The sequence below is a fragment of the Lampris incognitus genome, chromosome 2 (genome assembly GCF_029633865.1).
Source record: "Lampris incognitus isolate fLamInc1 chromosome 2, fLamInc1.hap2, whole genome shotgun sequence".
Classification (NCBI taxonomy): domain Eukaryota; kingdom Metazoa; phylum Chordata; class Actinopteri; order Lampriformes; family Lampridae; genus Lampris; species Lampris incognitus.
Genome location: NC_079212.1, coordinates 131,172,162 through 131,184,487, shown reverse-complemented (window position 1 = coordinate 131,184,487; position 12,326 = coordinate 131,172,162). Strand labels below are relative to the sequence as shown.

Genomic DNA, 12,326 nt, shown 5'->3' with positions numbered 1-12,326 from the left:
TGTGCAGTGTTAGTTTTCCGCCACACATAGCGTTTTGCATTTAGGCCAAAAAGTTCAATTTTGGTCTCATCTGACCAGAGCACCTTCTTCCACATGTTTGCTGGGTCCCCCACATGGCTTCTGGCAAACTGCAAACAGGACTTCTTATGGTTTTCTTTTAACAATGGCTTTCTTCTTGCCACTCATCCATAAAGGCCAGATTTGTGCAGTGCACGACCAATAGTTGTCCTGTGGACAGATTCCCCTGCCTGAGCTGTGGATCTCTGCAGTTTGTCCAGAGTCACCATGGGCCTCTTGGCTGCATCTCTGATCAGTGCTCTCCTTGTTCGGCCTGTAAATTTAGGTGGACGGCCGTGTCTTGGTAGGTTTGCAGTTGTGCCATACTCTTTCCTTTTCTGGATGATGGATTGAACAGTGCTCCGTGAGATGCTCAAAGCTTGGGAAATCTTTTTATAGCCTAACCCTGCTTTAAACCTCTCCACAACTTTATCCCTGACCTGTCTGGTGTGTTCCTTGGACTTCATGATGCTGTTTGCTCCCCAATATTCTCTTAACAAACCTCTGAGGCCATCACAGAACAGCTGTATGTGTACTGAGATTAGATTACACACAGGTTGACTCTATTTAGTCATTAAATCAACATTCGATCATTCAGCAATCATCAGGCAACTTCTGAAGGCAATTGGTTGCACTCAGAGAAAAGGGGGCTAAATACTTTTGCACACCGCACTTTTCAGTTTTTTATTTGTAAAAAAAAAATTGAAATCATGTATGATTTTCTTTGTACTTCACAATTGTGTGCCACTTTGTGTTGGTCTTTCACATAAAATTCCAATAAAATATATTTATGTTTGTGGTCGTAACGTGACAAAATGTGGAAAAGTTCAAGGGGTATGAATACTTTTGCAAGCCACTGTATATAAAGGCCAGTGATTTGAGCAAATTCTTTATGAGACAGTACAAGCCTGTTTCATGCCATAAGCAACCATCAGCTGTCAATAAAGTTACATGGGAAAGAATACATCATTAACTGCCTGCACCACAACGTCCAATGGGGAAGGGAGAGGTGCTTACATTCAAAAATTCAAAAACACGTGATTGCTAATGGCCCAGTGGGGGGGGGGGCAAATGTGTATACACACGAGTTAAATATTTGATAGCACATGAACCTAATGTCTAATGTCAATTATATGCCACTGCATCAAATTGGTGGCATTTGCTTCACTTAAACCACCTTGAAGACTCCTTGACATTTAGCTTGTGTGTGTGTGTGTGTGTAGGCATGTGAGAAAGAGCAGACAGACAGACAGACAGACAGACAGACAGACAGACAGACAGACAGACAGACAGACAGACAGACAGACAGACAGATAGACAGATAGATAGATAGATAGATAGATAGATAGATAGATAGATAGATAGATAGATAGATAGATAGATAGATAGATAGATAGATAGATAGATAGATAGATAGATATGGATTGCCCCTGTGGGCATCAAATCTCTAACTTGGCAGTTCACTACCTCACTAGTATTTTACAAATTAGTTCTAATGTCGACACAACCCAGCCACTGAGGATGCACAAGCCAGTGCATTCTTAGTGCCGGTCACAAGCCCGAATGAATGGGGAGGGTTGCGTCAGGAAGGGCATCTGGCATAAAACTTTTGCCAAATCAAATATGCGGATCACAAATCAAATGTCTATACAGGATTGGCGAAGGCCTGGGTTACCAACAACTGCCACCGGTACTGTTGTCCAGCAGGGTGCCGGTGGAAACTATGCTACTGTTGGGCGACAGAAAAGGAGAGGGGGAAGGCATGTCCAGAGGAAGCGGGAGAGGTGGAAGGGTAGGAGTGTGGAGGTGAGAGTCGGAACTTTGAATGTTGGCACTGTGACTGGTAAAGGGAGGGAGCTGGCTGATAGGATGGAGAGAGGGAAAGTAGATATATGGTGTGTGCAAGAGACCAGGTGGAAGGGGAGTAAGGCCAGGAGTATCAGAGGTGGGTTCAAACTCTTCTACTATGGTGCGGATAGGAGGAGAAATGGGTAGGGGTAATTCTGAAGGACGGGTATGCCTAAAGTGTGTTGAAGGTGAAGAGAGTGTCTGACAGCATGATGAGTATGAAGTTGGAAGTTGAAGGTGTATTGCTGAATGTTATCAGTGCATATGCCCTGCAAGTTGGGTGTGAGATGGAAGAGAAAGTATTCTGGAGTGAGTTGAATGAAGTGGCGGAGAGTGTACCAAAGGAGGAGAGAGTGGTGATTGGAGCAGATTTCAATGGGCATGTTGGTGAAGGAAACAGAGGTGATGAAGAGATGATGGGCAGGTATGGTTCCAAGGAGAGAAATGTGGAAGGACAGATGGTGGTGGATTTTGTGAAAAGGATGGAAATGCTGTGGTGAATACATATTTCAAGAAGAGGGAAGAACACAGGGTGACGTACAACAGTGGAGGAAAGTGAACACAGGTGGACTAAATCTTGTGCAGGAGGTGCGATCTGAAAGGGATTGGAAACTGCAAGGTGGTGACAGGGGAGAGCGTAGCTAGGCAGTATCGGATAGTGGTCTGTAGGATGACTTTGGAGAGCAAAAAGAGGAAAAGAGTGAAGGCAGAGCCAAGGATCAAATGTTGGAAGATGACGACGGAAGGCTGTGGTGTGGAGTTCCAGGACTAGTTTAGACAGACACTGAGTGGTAGTGAAGAGTTGCCGGATGGCTGGGCAACCAGTGCACAAATAGGAAGGTATTTGTTTTGTCATCTAGACAGAGGAAGGAAGACAAGGAGACTTGGTGGTGGAATGAGGAAGTAGAGCGAAGTATACAGAGGAAAAGGTTGGCAAAGAAGAAGTGGGATAGTCAGAGAGATGAAGAAAGTAGACAGGAGTACAAGGAGATGCAGCGTAAAGTGAAAAGAGAGGTGGCAAAGGAAAAGGTGTATGGTGAGTTGTATGAAAGGTTAGACACTAGGGAAGGAGAAAAGGACTTGTACCGATTGGCTAGACAGAGGGACCTACTGGGAAGGATGTGCAGCAGGTTAGGGCGATCAAGGATAGAGATGGAAGTGTGCTGACAAGTGAGGAGAGTGTGCTGAGAAGGTGGAAGGAGTACTTTGAGGGGCTGATGAATGAAGAAAATGAGGGAGAGAGAAGGTTGGATGATGTGGGTATAGTGAATCAGGAAGTGCGGTGGATTAGCAAGGAGGAAGTGAGGGCAGCTATGAAAAGGATGAAGAGTGGAAAGGCAGTTGGTCCTGGTGACATATCTGTGGAGGCATGGAGATGTTTAGGAGAGATGGCAGTGGAGTTTTTAACTAGATTGTTTAACAGCATCTTGGAAAGTGAGAGGATGCCCAAGGGGTGGAGAAGAAGTATACTGGTACTGATTTTCAAGAATAAGGGCGATGTGCAGAGCTGTAACAACTACAGAGGTATAAAGTTGATCAGCCACAGCATGAAGATATGGGAAAGAGTAATAGAAGCTAGATTAAGAAGAGAGGTGATTATTAGCAAGCAGCAGTATGGTTTCATGCAAAAGAGCACCACAGATCCAATGATTACTTTGAGAATGTTGATTGAGAAGTATAGAGAAGGCCAGAAGGAGTTACATTGTGTCTTTGTAGATTTCGAGAAAGCATATGACAGGGTGCCAAGAGAGGAGGTGTGGTACTGTATGAGGAAGTCGGGAGTTGCAGAGAAGTATGTAGGAGTGGTGCAGGATATGTATGAGGGCAGTGTGACAGTGGTGAGGTGTGCAGTTGGAATGACAGATGGGTTCAAGGTGGAGGTGGGATTACACCATGGATCGGCTCTGAGCCCTTTCTTGTTTGCAATGGTGATGGATAAGTTGACGGACAAGATCAGGCAGGAGTCTCCGTGGACTATGATGGACTATGATGTTTGCAGAAGATATCTGCAAACATGATCTGTAGCGAGAGTAGGGTGCAGGTTGAGGTGAGCCTGGAGAGGTGGAGGTATGCACTGGAGAGAAGAGGAATGAAAGTCAGTAGGAGCAAGACGGAATACCTATGCGTGAATGAGAGGGAGGACAGTGGAATGGTGAGAATGCAGGGAGTAGAGGTGATGAAGGCGTATGAGTTTAAATACTTGGGGTCAACTGTCCAAAGTAACAAGGAGTGCAGAAGAGAGGTGAAGAAGAAAGTGCAGGCAGGGTGGAGTGGTTGGAGAAGAGTGTCAGGAGTGATTTGCGACAGAAGGTTACCAGCAAGAGTTAAAGGGAAGGTTTACAAGATGGTCGTGAGACCAGCTATGTTATATGGTTTGGAGACAGAAGCACTGACGAAAAGACAGGAGGCGGAGCTGGAGGTGGCAGAGTTGAAAACGGTAAAATTGTCATTGGGAGTGACGAAGGACAGGATTAGGGACGAGTATATTAGAGGGACTGCTCAGATTGGTTGGTTTGGAGACAAAACAAGAGAGGCAAGATTAAGATGGCTTTGACGTGTGGAGAAGAGATGCTGGATATATTGGGAGAAGGATGCTGAATATGAAGCTGCCAAGGAAGAGGAAAAGAGGAAGGCCAAAGAGGAGGTTTATGGATGTGGTGAGGAAGGACATGCAGGCGGCTGGTGTCACAGAGGAAGATGCAGAGGACAGGAAGAAATAGAAATCGATGATCCGCTGTGGCGACCCCTGGTAGGACCAGCAGAAAGTAGTAGTAATAGTAGTAGTAGTAGTAGTAGTTCTAGTGTCAATAAACTCCAGGCGAAAAAGTGAAAGGTAACACCGAGTTAAAGAATAGCTAAAATCCTACAGGATGATCCCATTGGAGGCTTAAGGAATATCTGGGGGGATATAACAGACTTGCACTGAATGTTCCTGGTTCAGTCTTACCTTATCAAGCTTAGCCTCGATCTCCCCCACATCTGTTTCCACCTCATCGATGCCAGCCCTGCAGAGAAAACACAAAGCATGTGAGCTACAGATCTGCGTGGCAAATCAGAACAGAAAACAATTTCTGTATCCAGCACCACGTGTTTTTTATTGAAAACTATTACAGTTTCACTTGGAGCAATATTAAATCCTTATTTGGGGCGGATTTTTGGTTTTAGTGGTAAAAAAATGTTACATCAAAAATGGGAACTATTCCTATATCATATTAATTGGATTTTAAGTGGAACATGAATGGATAAAAAAAATTAGATGCCGTGGAAGTGACCAAGAAGTGAAGGAAGCAAGAGCATGACATGAAAGCAAAATAGAGAGATGAGAAGAAAGAAAATTAACGGCGCAAATAAAAAAGCACAATGTTACATAATAAACATGAACAAAACCCCTTATCTACCTATATCTTATATGTATGAGCCCGTATCCCTATCACCTCAGAAAGAGTTCAGCTGCAATCTCAACCTTAAACATCTAATCGGTTGACACAGGCATCATTTGCAAAGATTACAAGCTAAAGTCTTACTGTTAAATCACTAAATGATGCAAAGTGGAGACAGCGGTCCTCACTTTTAAGTCTTGTAAGATGAAGCAGGATGTCACCACAGAAACTAAAAATACCCAAAGCTCGCATTAGGTCGCAGTGCACAATCACAAAGGCACACACACAAAACTCAAATAAACATATCAACATATTGTTGATACTAATGTCAACACAGGCAAACACCAGTACAAGGGCAAACACACACAGAAACACACGCATACAGAATGCACACACACACACATAAGCCTCAGGCACAAACACATGCGCACACACACACACACACACACTTGAGGCCTGCCAGTGTTTAACATGCTAATTAGAAGAGCATCGAAGTGGGGTATCTTCACAGTCAGACAGTTTATGTAGTGTGTAACAAAAACAGGCTTGTTTCCTCCGAAAACACCTCCCAGTAGAATCGGGGCGTAACTCTACTGAACTGTTGACACCAGCACCCAAAAAAGATTTCCCCTAAATGAGATGTCATGCTATCACTTACACTGAGACTCTTCTTCTTTCGGCTTGCTCCCTGTTTCTCAGGGGTCGCAACAGCGAATTTATGCCCTCCATAGCTTTCTGTCTGACACATCACTCTCCTGCAGTCCAACCCTCCTCATGCCCTCCTCTCTCTGGTCTCTCCATCTTTTCCTTGGTCTTCCTCTTTTTCTTTTGCCAGATATTTCCAGGCCCAATACCTTCTTTCCTATATAGTCTATGCCTCTTCTCTGTGCATGTCCAAACCATCTCAGTCTTGTCTCTCTCAATTTCTCATCCATTCCTCTGATCTTGAATGTAGCTCTCCCTTCTTCTTCATTTCTCTTCTGGTCTTTCCTAGTCACTCCCAAGTACCAGTGCAGCATGTTCATCTCTGCTACCTGTAATGTAGATTCTAGCCTCTAGTTGTTGTCACTGCTTCCATACCATAGAGCATGGCAGGCCTAACCATTGATTTGTATACTTTGCCCATTACCCTCAATGGCATTCTTTTGTCACAAAGTACTCCAGCTACCTTTCTCCATGAATTCCACCCAGATTGTGTCCTTTTCTTGACTTCCTTCTCACCACCGCCCTCTGTCTGTATTGTTGATCCTAAGTACTTGAGTTTGTTAAGTTCTGGGAGATCTTCTCCTCCTAAGGTCAATCCTGGACTTTCTACTTGCTTATTTATACACAGGTACTCAGTCTTTGTTCTGCTGATCTTTAGTCCTCTAATCTCTAAAGATTTTTTTTGTGTGTGGCATTTTTGCCTTTATTGGATAGAGGACAGTGAAGTGGCAAACAGGAAATGAGCGGGGAGTGAGATGTACGACATGCAACAAAGGTCCCTGGCTGGAATCGAACCAGGGACATTGCAGTTATGTGACATGCGCTGTAACCATTTGGCTACCAGGGCGCCTAGTCCTCTAATCTCTAGCGCTTCTCTCGTCACATCGAGACAATTTCACATAAATGATATAATTCAGAAAGTGGAATGCGGTTGACTCCCCCACCCTGTCTGTTAAACTCTTATGCCCTTCAGCTCTGTGTGTGTGTGTGTGTGTGTGTTTATGTGTGTGTGTGTGTGTGTGTGGGGTTATATGATGTCAGGTGATTGGGGGAAGAGAAATTGCCAGGAGGGTCCTCTTCTCTGTTAACCCTGAAACAGACAGACACACACAAACACACGCAAAAACACAACATACGCACACATTCATGTCGCATGTAAAGGGTGTGTTGTTATTGAAACTGCTCTACATATGGTTCAGGCCGGTTGCAGTCGGGGTCTCATTATGTCACAAGATGTATTTGGGAAACCACCTTTCTTTCTGTGCATATGCACTAGTGCACAGAAAACAGCTCACAGGGACAGGGAGTGGCAAAAAGGGAAAGGGGAAAAAAACTAAAATAATAACCCCCCTCCTCCAAATAAATAAATAAATAAAAACACATTTTTCACAACCCACCCCCCAGGACACAGCTGGGCTTTCTTTCTGGAAGAGCCCGACTTGTGTCTCCAGCAGAGGAACAGCGTCACCGCTGGAACGCGTTGACCGTAAACCTGGAGGATGATCTCATCACCGCGCTGCCAAATCCTGAAGTTTCAACACCGCCCTAATCTCTATGTTGTCCCCCCCACCCAAACCCCACTCGATAAAACAACAGCAATGACTCACGATGGAGCAAAAGGGGACTCTAAATCTATCCAAAGTGGAGCTATGTAAACAATAGCAAGGTTGCCTGTTAAGCAACGACACCTGCCAAACTAGCTTGTTTTGTAGAAGTCGCGACCTTGAGCGGGCTTCCAACATGAGGCGTCAGTCAGCAGCTTTATCACCTGCTCCAGGAGGCTACATTGCCAGAATTCCTTTCTGCCGCTTAGCTTGACACGTGCTTAAAGATGCATTTAGATCTCCTTGTCAACCGCTCCCTGACTTTCTGTTTAGTTTTGCTTGTTTTTGCCAACGTTTCTCCACCTGGCCCATTTATTTACACAGCCTACAGTTTGCTCCACCTACCACACCACAAAATTACACTAATACAGGATGACAGTGTGTGTGGTCCGCACATTAGGTTGATTTATATTGTTGAATTCGAATGATAATATAATGTAAAATGATAGGAGGGGCTGGCAAAATGAAGAGCGGGGAGCGCACTGCAGAAACGAATTTGTATAGTTCATTGTGCATTTGGTGTCGTAGGTGATTGTATACCAGGTTGTGCTTTCAGCCCATAATGTAAAATTGAAAGTACACAACTTTAACAGTTAAACGGGCTTTGCTTTTGGTTTCTTTTTGTTTGTCAATCGGCGATGCATCATTCCCCAAAAACACACCACTCCCCACCACTGAGTCAACGGCATCATGAGGTCATTGTTAACCACACGTGTTCGATGTCAGATAAATTCAGTCTCAGTCAGGATGAACTCGTTACCATCGTCTCACATCTCTGATTAAGACTGTAAATGCTAAACGGCTGCCGAAGACCTTAAAACACAATATTTTTCAAAATAGATTCATCTGAAGCAAAATGTCTTATTAATGAGAAACACTTTTCAGCTATGTGATACAAAAGCTTCTTATGTTTTGGAAGATGCACTTCTTATGTTTTGCTTTAAATTTGCACAAAAAGTTTTTATGCAAATTTAAATAAAAAATCTCAGAGCTGACAGAAGGAAAAAAATAGTTTCTTCTTCTGTAACAAAGAAGAAACTATTTTACATTTATTTTTTAATTGTTCTTCCAAGCTATGGACAGATATCGCATCAATCATTTTTGATACATTTAACAAACTACTTAGTATGGTCTTGTTCCTTGATTGTACTACATCTACTGTGGATAATGCTGTCAAAATTCTGTTTGTTTGGTAAATTTCACATTCACAAATCCAAGGTGATGAGCTCCAAGCCCAATATTCGTTTATTTTACATTGATCTGATATACTTCTTCAAGTCCCTTACCAAAATAACCTCTAACAAAAAGGCAGTGAAAACGTCTCTCATCTTGGAAAAAATACTAAACACGTTAGATAAATGAACAGCTTAGATTTACATTTTTTTTCCTGAAAGACTCCTAACAGTGACTTTTATTATCATCATGTGATCTTCGACCTCCTAAGTTTATTTTGGTCAACCCTTCCTTGTTTATGTATTTTATTCTATTCCTTTTATTTTCCCTTTCTTCATTGTATTATATTTAGACTATAATTATTACTTTTTATGTTTTGAACCTCCCATGTACCGAAACTCTGACATTGTATTGTTGCAATGTAAAAAACAATTGTACATAAAAAAAGGAATAAATAAAATATATTAAAAAAAACATGCAGAAGAGTGCCTGTAAACACTGTTGTACCAGCAACACGTGCATTATAGGAGGGCTCAGCCGCAATCACTGAAGAAAACTCCTTCAAAGTTGGTTGATGTCTGTTGCGTTGCGGTGAAATATATTCATTGGTTAAAAATAAAGACACATAATCCAACGTTACTCGGGACACCCATTTTCAATGTTTTAAAAAACTCTCTCCATGTGACAAAGTGACTCGCTATATCTCCAGTTTGTTTCATTATGGAGGAGGATGGGGGGAGAGCATCATTTCCAGTAAGGGTCTTCCCAGATTTACAGAGCAGTGGATATATATATATATATAGTGTGTATATTATATGGGTTTGTAGCGGCAGTTCTCGCCGCCGTTAGAAGTCGCCAGCCATTGGTAGGTGGAGATCTCCGATTGTCTCGTATAGTGAGACTAATCCCAAAGCTGCTAAATTGGCGATGATGCAGCCTGAATGGCAGAGTCAGTGGTGGGGGGGGGGGGGGACTCATTCTGGGTGACTACTAGCGTACTGTACTGGCACTAACATCACCAATGTGGGGGAAGGGGCCCCACGTGTACTAGCTCCATGTGCATCAACGTCAGCCCCAACAACCATCAACAGTGGTGTGCTATTCTCCGCCCCATGCGTGTGTACTTTAGCATGAAGCTTGTGTGTATATCCCCTCACATCTCTTCAGAAAGGAAGAACACACACACAAACCACAAATAATATCCTAATACAGGACACGCTTTAAGTCACGTAGGCAAAATATAGAATGCGCAAAAATGTCACACAAACCATATACGCACACACAAACAACATATCTTCCATCCCAGTGACATATCAAAGCCTTCCGTGTCTTCCAGACTAGATCTGTCACATCACTTCTACATCTGCATCACATCTAGGCCTAAAACGGCACTGAAAAACAGACAGAACACTGTGCCACGATGCCAGGCAGGCCCTGCCAAAGTGACAGAGGGAAAATATATATAACTAAACATTACCACAACAATCCCCCCCCCAAAAAATAAAAAAATAAAAAACAACCAAGAGCACATCATGTGTTTATTGACTAGAAGAAATCATGGAAGAAATCATGAAAGTGGCCATAATGTCAATGTGTGAGTGCAGAAACTCTTAAATGAAGCAGAGATTAATAACAGAAAGGAGCTGGAAAACATGGAATACTGAGAGTCAGCCTTAGTGCTGGAACCAAAAAAATAGAAATAAAAATACCAGCACCAAAAACACCAGATTTATCTAATTATTACCATCATCACTGCCAAATGCTGTTTGTGTAGCCTATGTGTGTGGGTTCATGCACGTGTGTGTGTGTCCTAAGAGGGTGTATTCATATAATTACAATGTATGTGAGCCATAAATGATTCTTTAGTTAAAATCATCTTGTCTAACAGTAACAGTAATTGTTAATGCAAGTCACAGACTGAATAAGAAACTGAATAATTGTCACATGGCCGACAGAGGGAAGTGTGTGTGTGTGTGTGTGTGTGTGTGTGTGTGTGTGTGTGTGTGTGTGTGTGTGTGTGTGTATATGTGTGTAGATGGTCAGACATCATGCAAATTTTAACCTAAAAAATTGCCAAGCCACTTTAGGTCATAGATTTGGCTGCACAAAAATTGAACATCTCTCATGTGGCAGATGAATATTGAAAAATAGATTCAAATTTGGTGTGGGTACAATCCAGTCACATTGTGCATACAGGCAATGTAAGAATATGGAGAGTGACAACTAGTTAAGGCAAACAGAGATTCTTTTTGGGGGGGGGGGTTCCCCCTTTTTCTCCCCAATTGTATCTGGCCGATTACTCCACTCTTCCGAGTCACCCTGGTCACTGCTCCACCCTCTCTGCCGATCCAGGGAGGGCTGCAGACTACCACATCTCCTTTGATACATGTGTTGTCGCCAGCCACTTCTTTTCCCCTGACAGTGAGGAGTTTTGCCAGGAGGACATAGTGCGTGGGAGGATCACGCTATTCCCCCCAGTTTCTCCCCCTACCTCCTAAACAGGCGCCCCGACCGACCAGAGGAGGCGTTAGTGCAGCGACCAGAACACATACCCACACCCGGCTTCCCACCCGCTGACACGCCAATTGTGTCTGTAGGGACGCCCAACCAAGCCAGAGGTAACACAGGGATTCAAACCAAGATCCCCGTGTTGGTAGGCAATGGAATAGACTGCTACACCACATGGACGCGGCAGGGTTGCCAACCGTCCCGTATTAGCCAGGATGTCCCTTATATTGGGCCAAATTGATTTGTCCCTTGTCCCGTTTACTGACTGCTACTCTACTCTAACCGCTAGAGAGCACTCTCACGGTTGTATCAAAGCTGATACAACAGCAGTAGCAGCAGTGCTGATCACGACAGGTGAGAATGATCACCTGTCATCATCCAATCACAGCCCTCCTCATGCGCATCTGTTGTACATGTACAGTAAATGTGCCAATTCCTTCAAAAAAAGAAAAGGTTCTGGCAATGTCTGGTGCTGTTCAGTCGGTTTGTCATGTGGAAATATGGATTAACCTGCAAATATGGATAAACCTGTAAAATAAGAAAGGGCTGTGCAGCCACAACAAGCAATGGGAAGTTAAAAAAGACGCGAGTTAAGCCCATCAGCGGTGACTCACCGCAAACCTTTTGTACTTTATGGCGCAGGGAAGTTTCAGTTGGCCATGGAGGTGAGAATGACCTGACTCAGCATGCTTCCACAGAAATGCACAAAAAGGCCACACTAGTTAAAGGTGCAAGCAATATCGGTGCATCCTTCATGGCATCTACTGTGGAAAATTACAAAATTGCGGCAAGTGAAGCCCCGTACTTGTATCATACTGTTAAACATGGACTCAGCTACAACAGCACCAACTCTCTTGCTAAGTTCAATGGTGAGTTGTTTCATGACTCAAATGTTGTGAAGAAGATGGATTGAGAGGAACGAAAGCTGAGATATCACAATGAATGTTTTAGGACCAAAGACTATGCGGGATATTCTGGATTATCTGTCCCTGACTGAAGGTGAGCCTGTGTTTTACTCGGTTTCCACCGATGCCTCAAACAAGGGAAAAGG

At 43.5% G+C, this 12,326-nt stretch overlaps 1 protein-coding gene across 1 annotated transcript in view; it reads right to left on the bottom strand.

Moving 5' to 3' along the window:
* The window catches only part of LOC130132122 (arf-GAP with coiled-coil, ANK repeat and PH domain-containing protein 3-like), a 125,365-nt gene that overhangs the window by 73,521 nt on the left and 39,518 nt on the right, over nucleotides 1-12,326 (bottom strand). Inside the window, exon 2 of the mRNA XM_056301741.1 lies at nucleotides 4,853-4,910. Coding sequence (XP_056157716.1) covers nucleotides 4,853-4,910 — 58 coding nt within the window. The remainder of the gene's footprint in view (nucleotides 1-4,852; nucleotides 4,911-12,326) is intronic.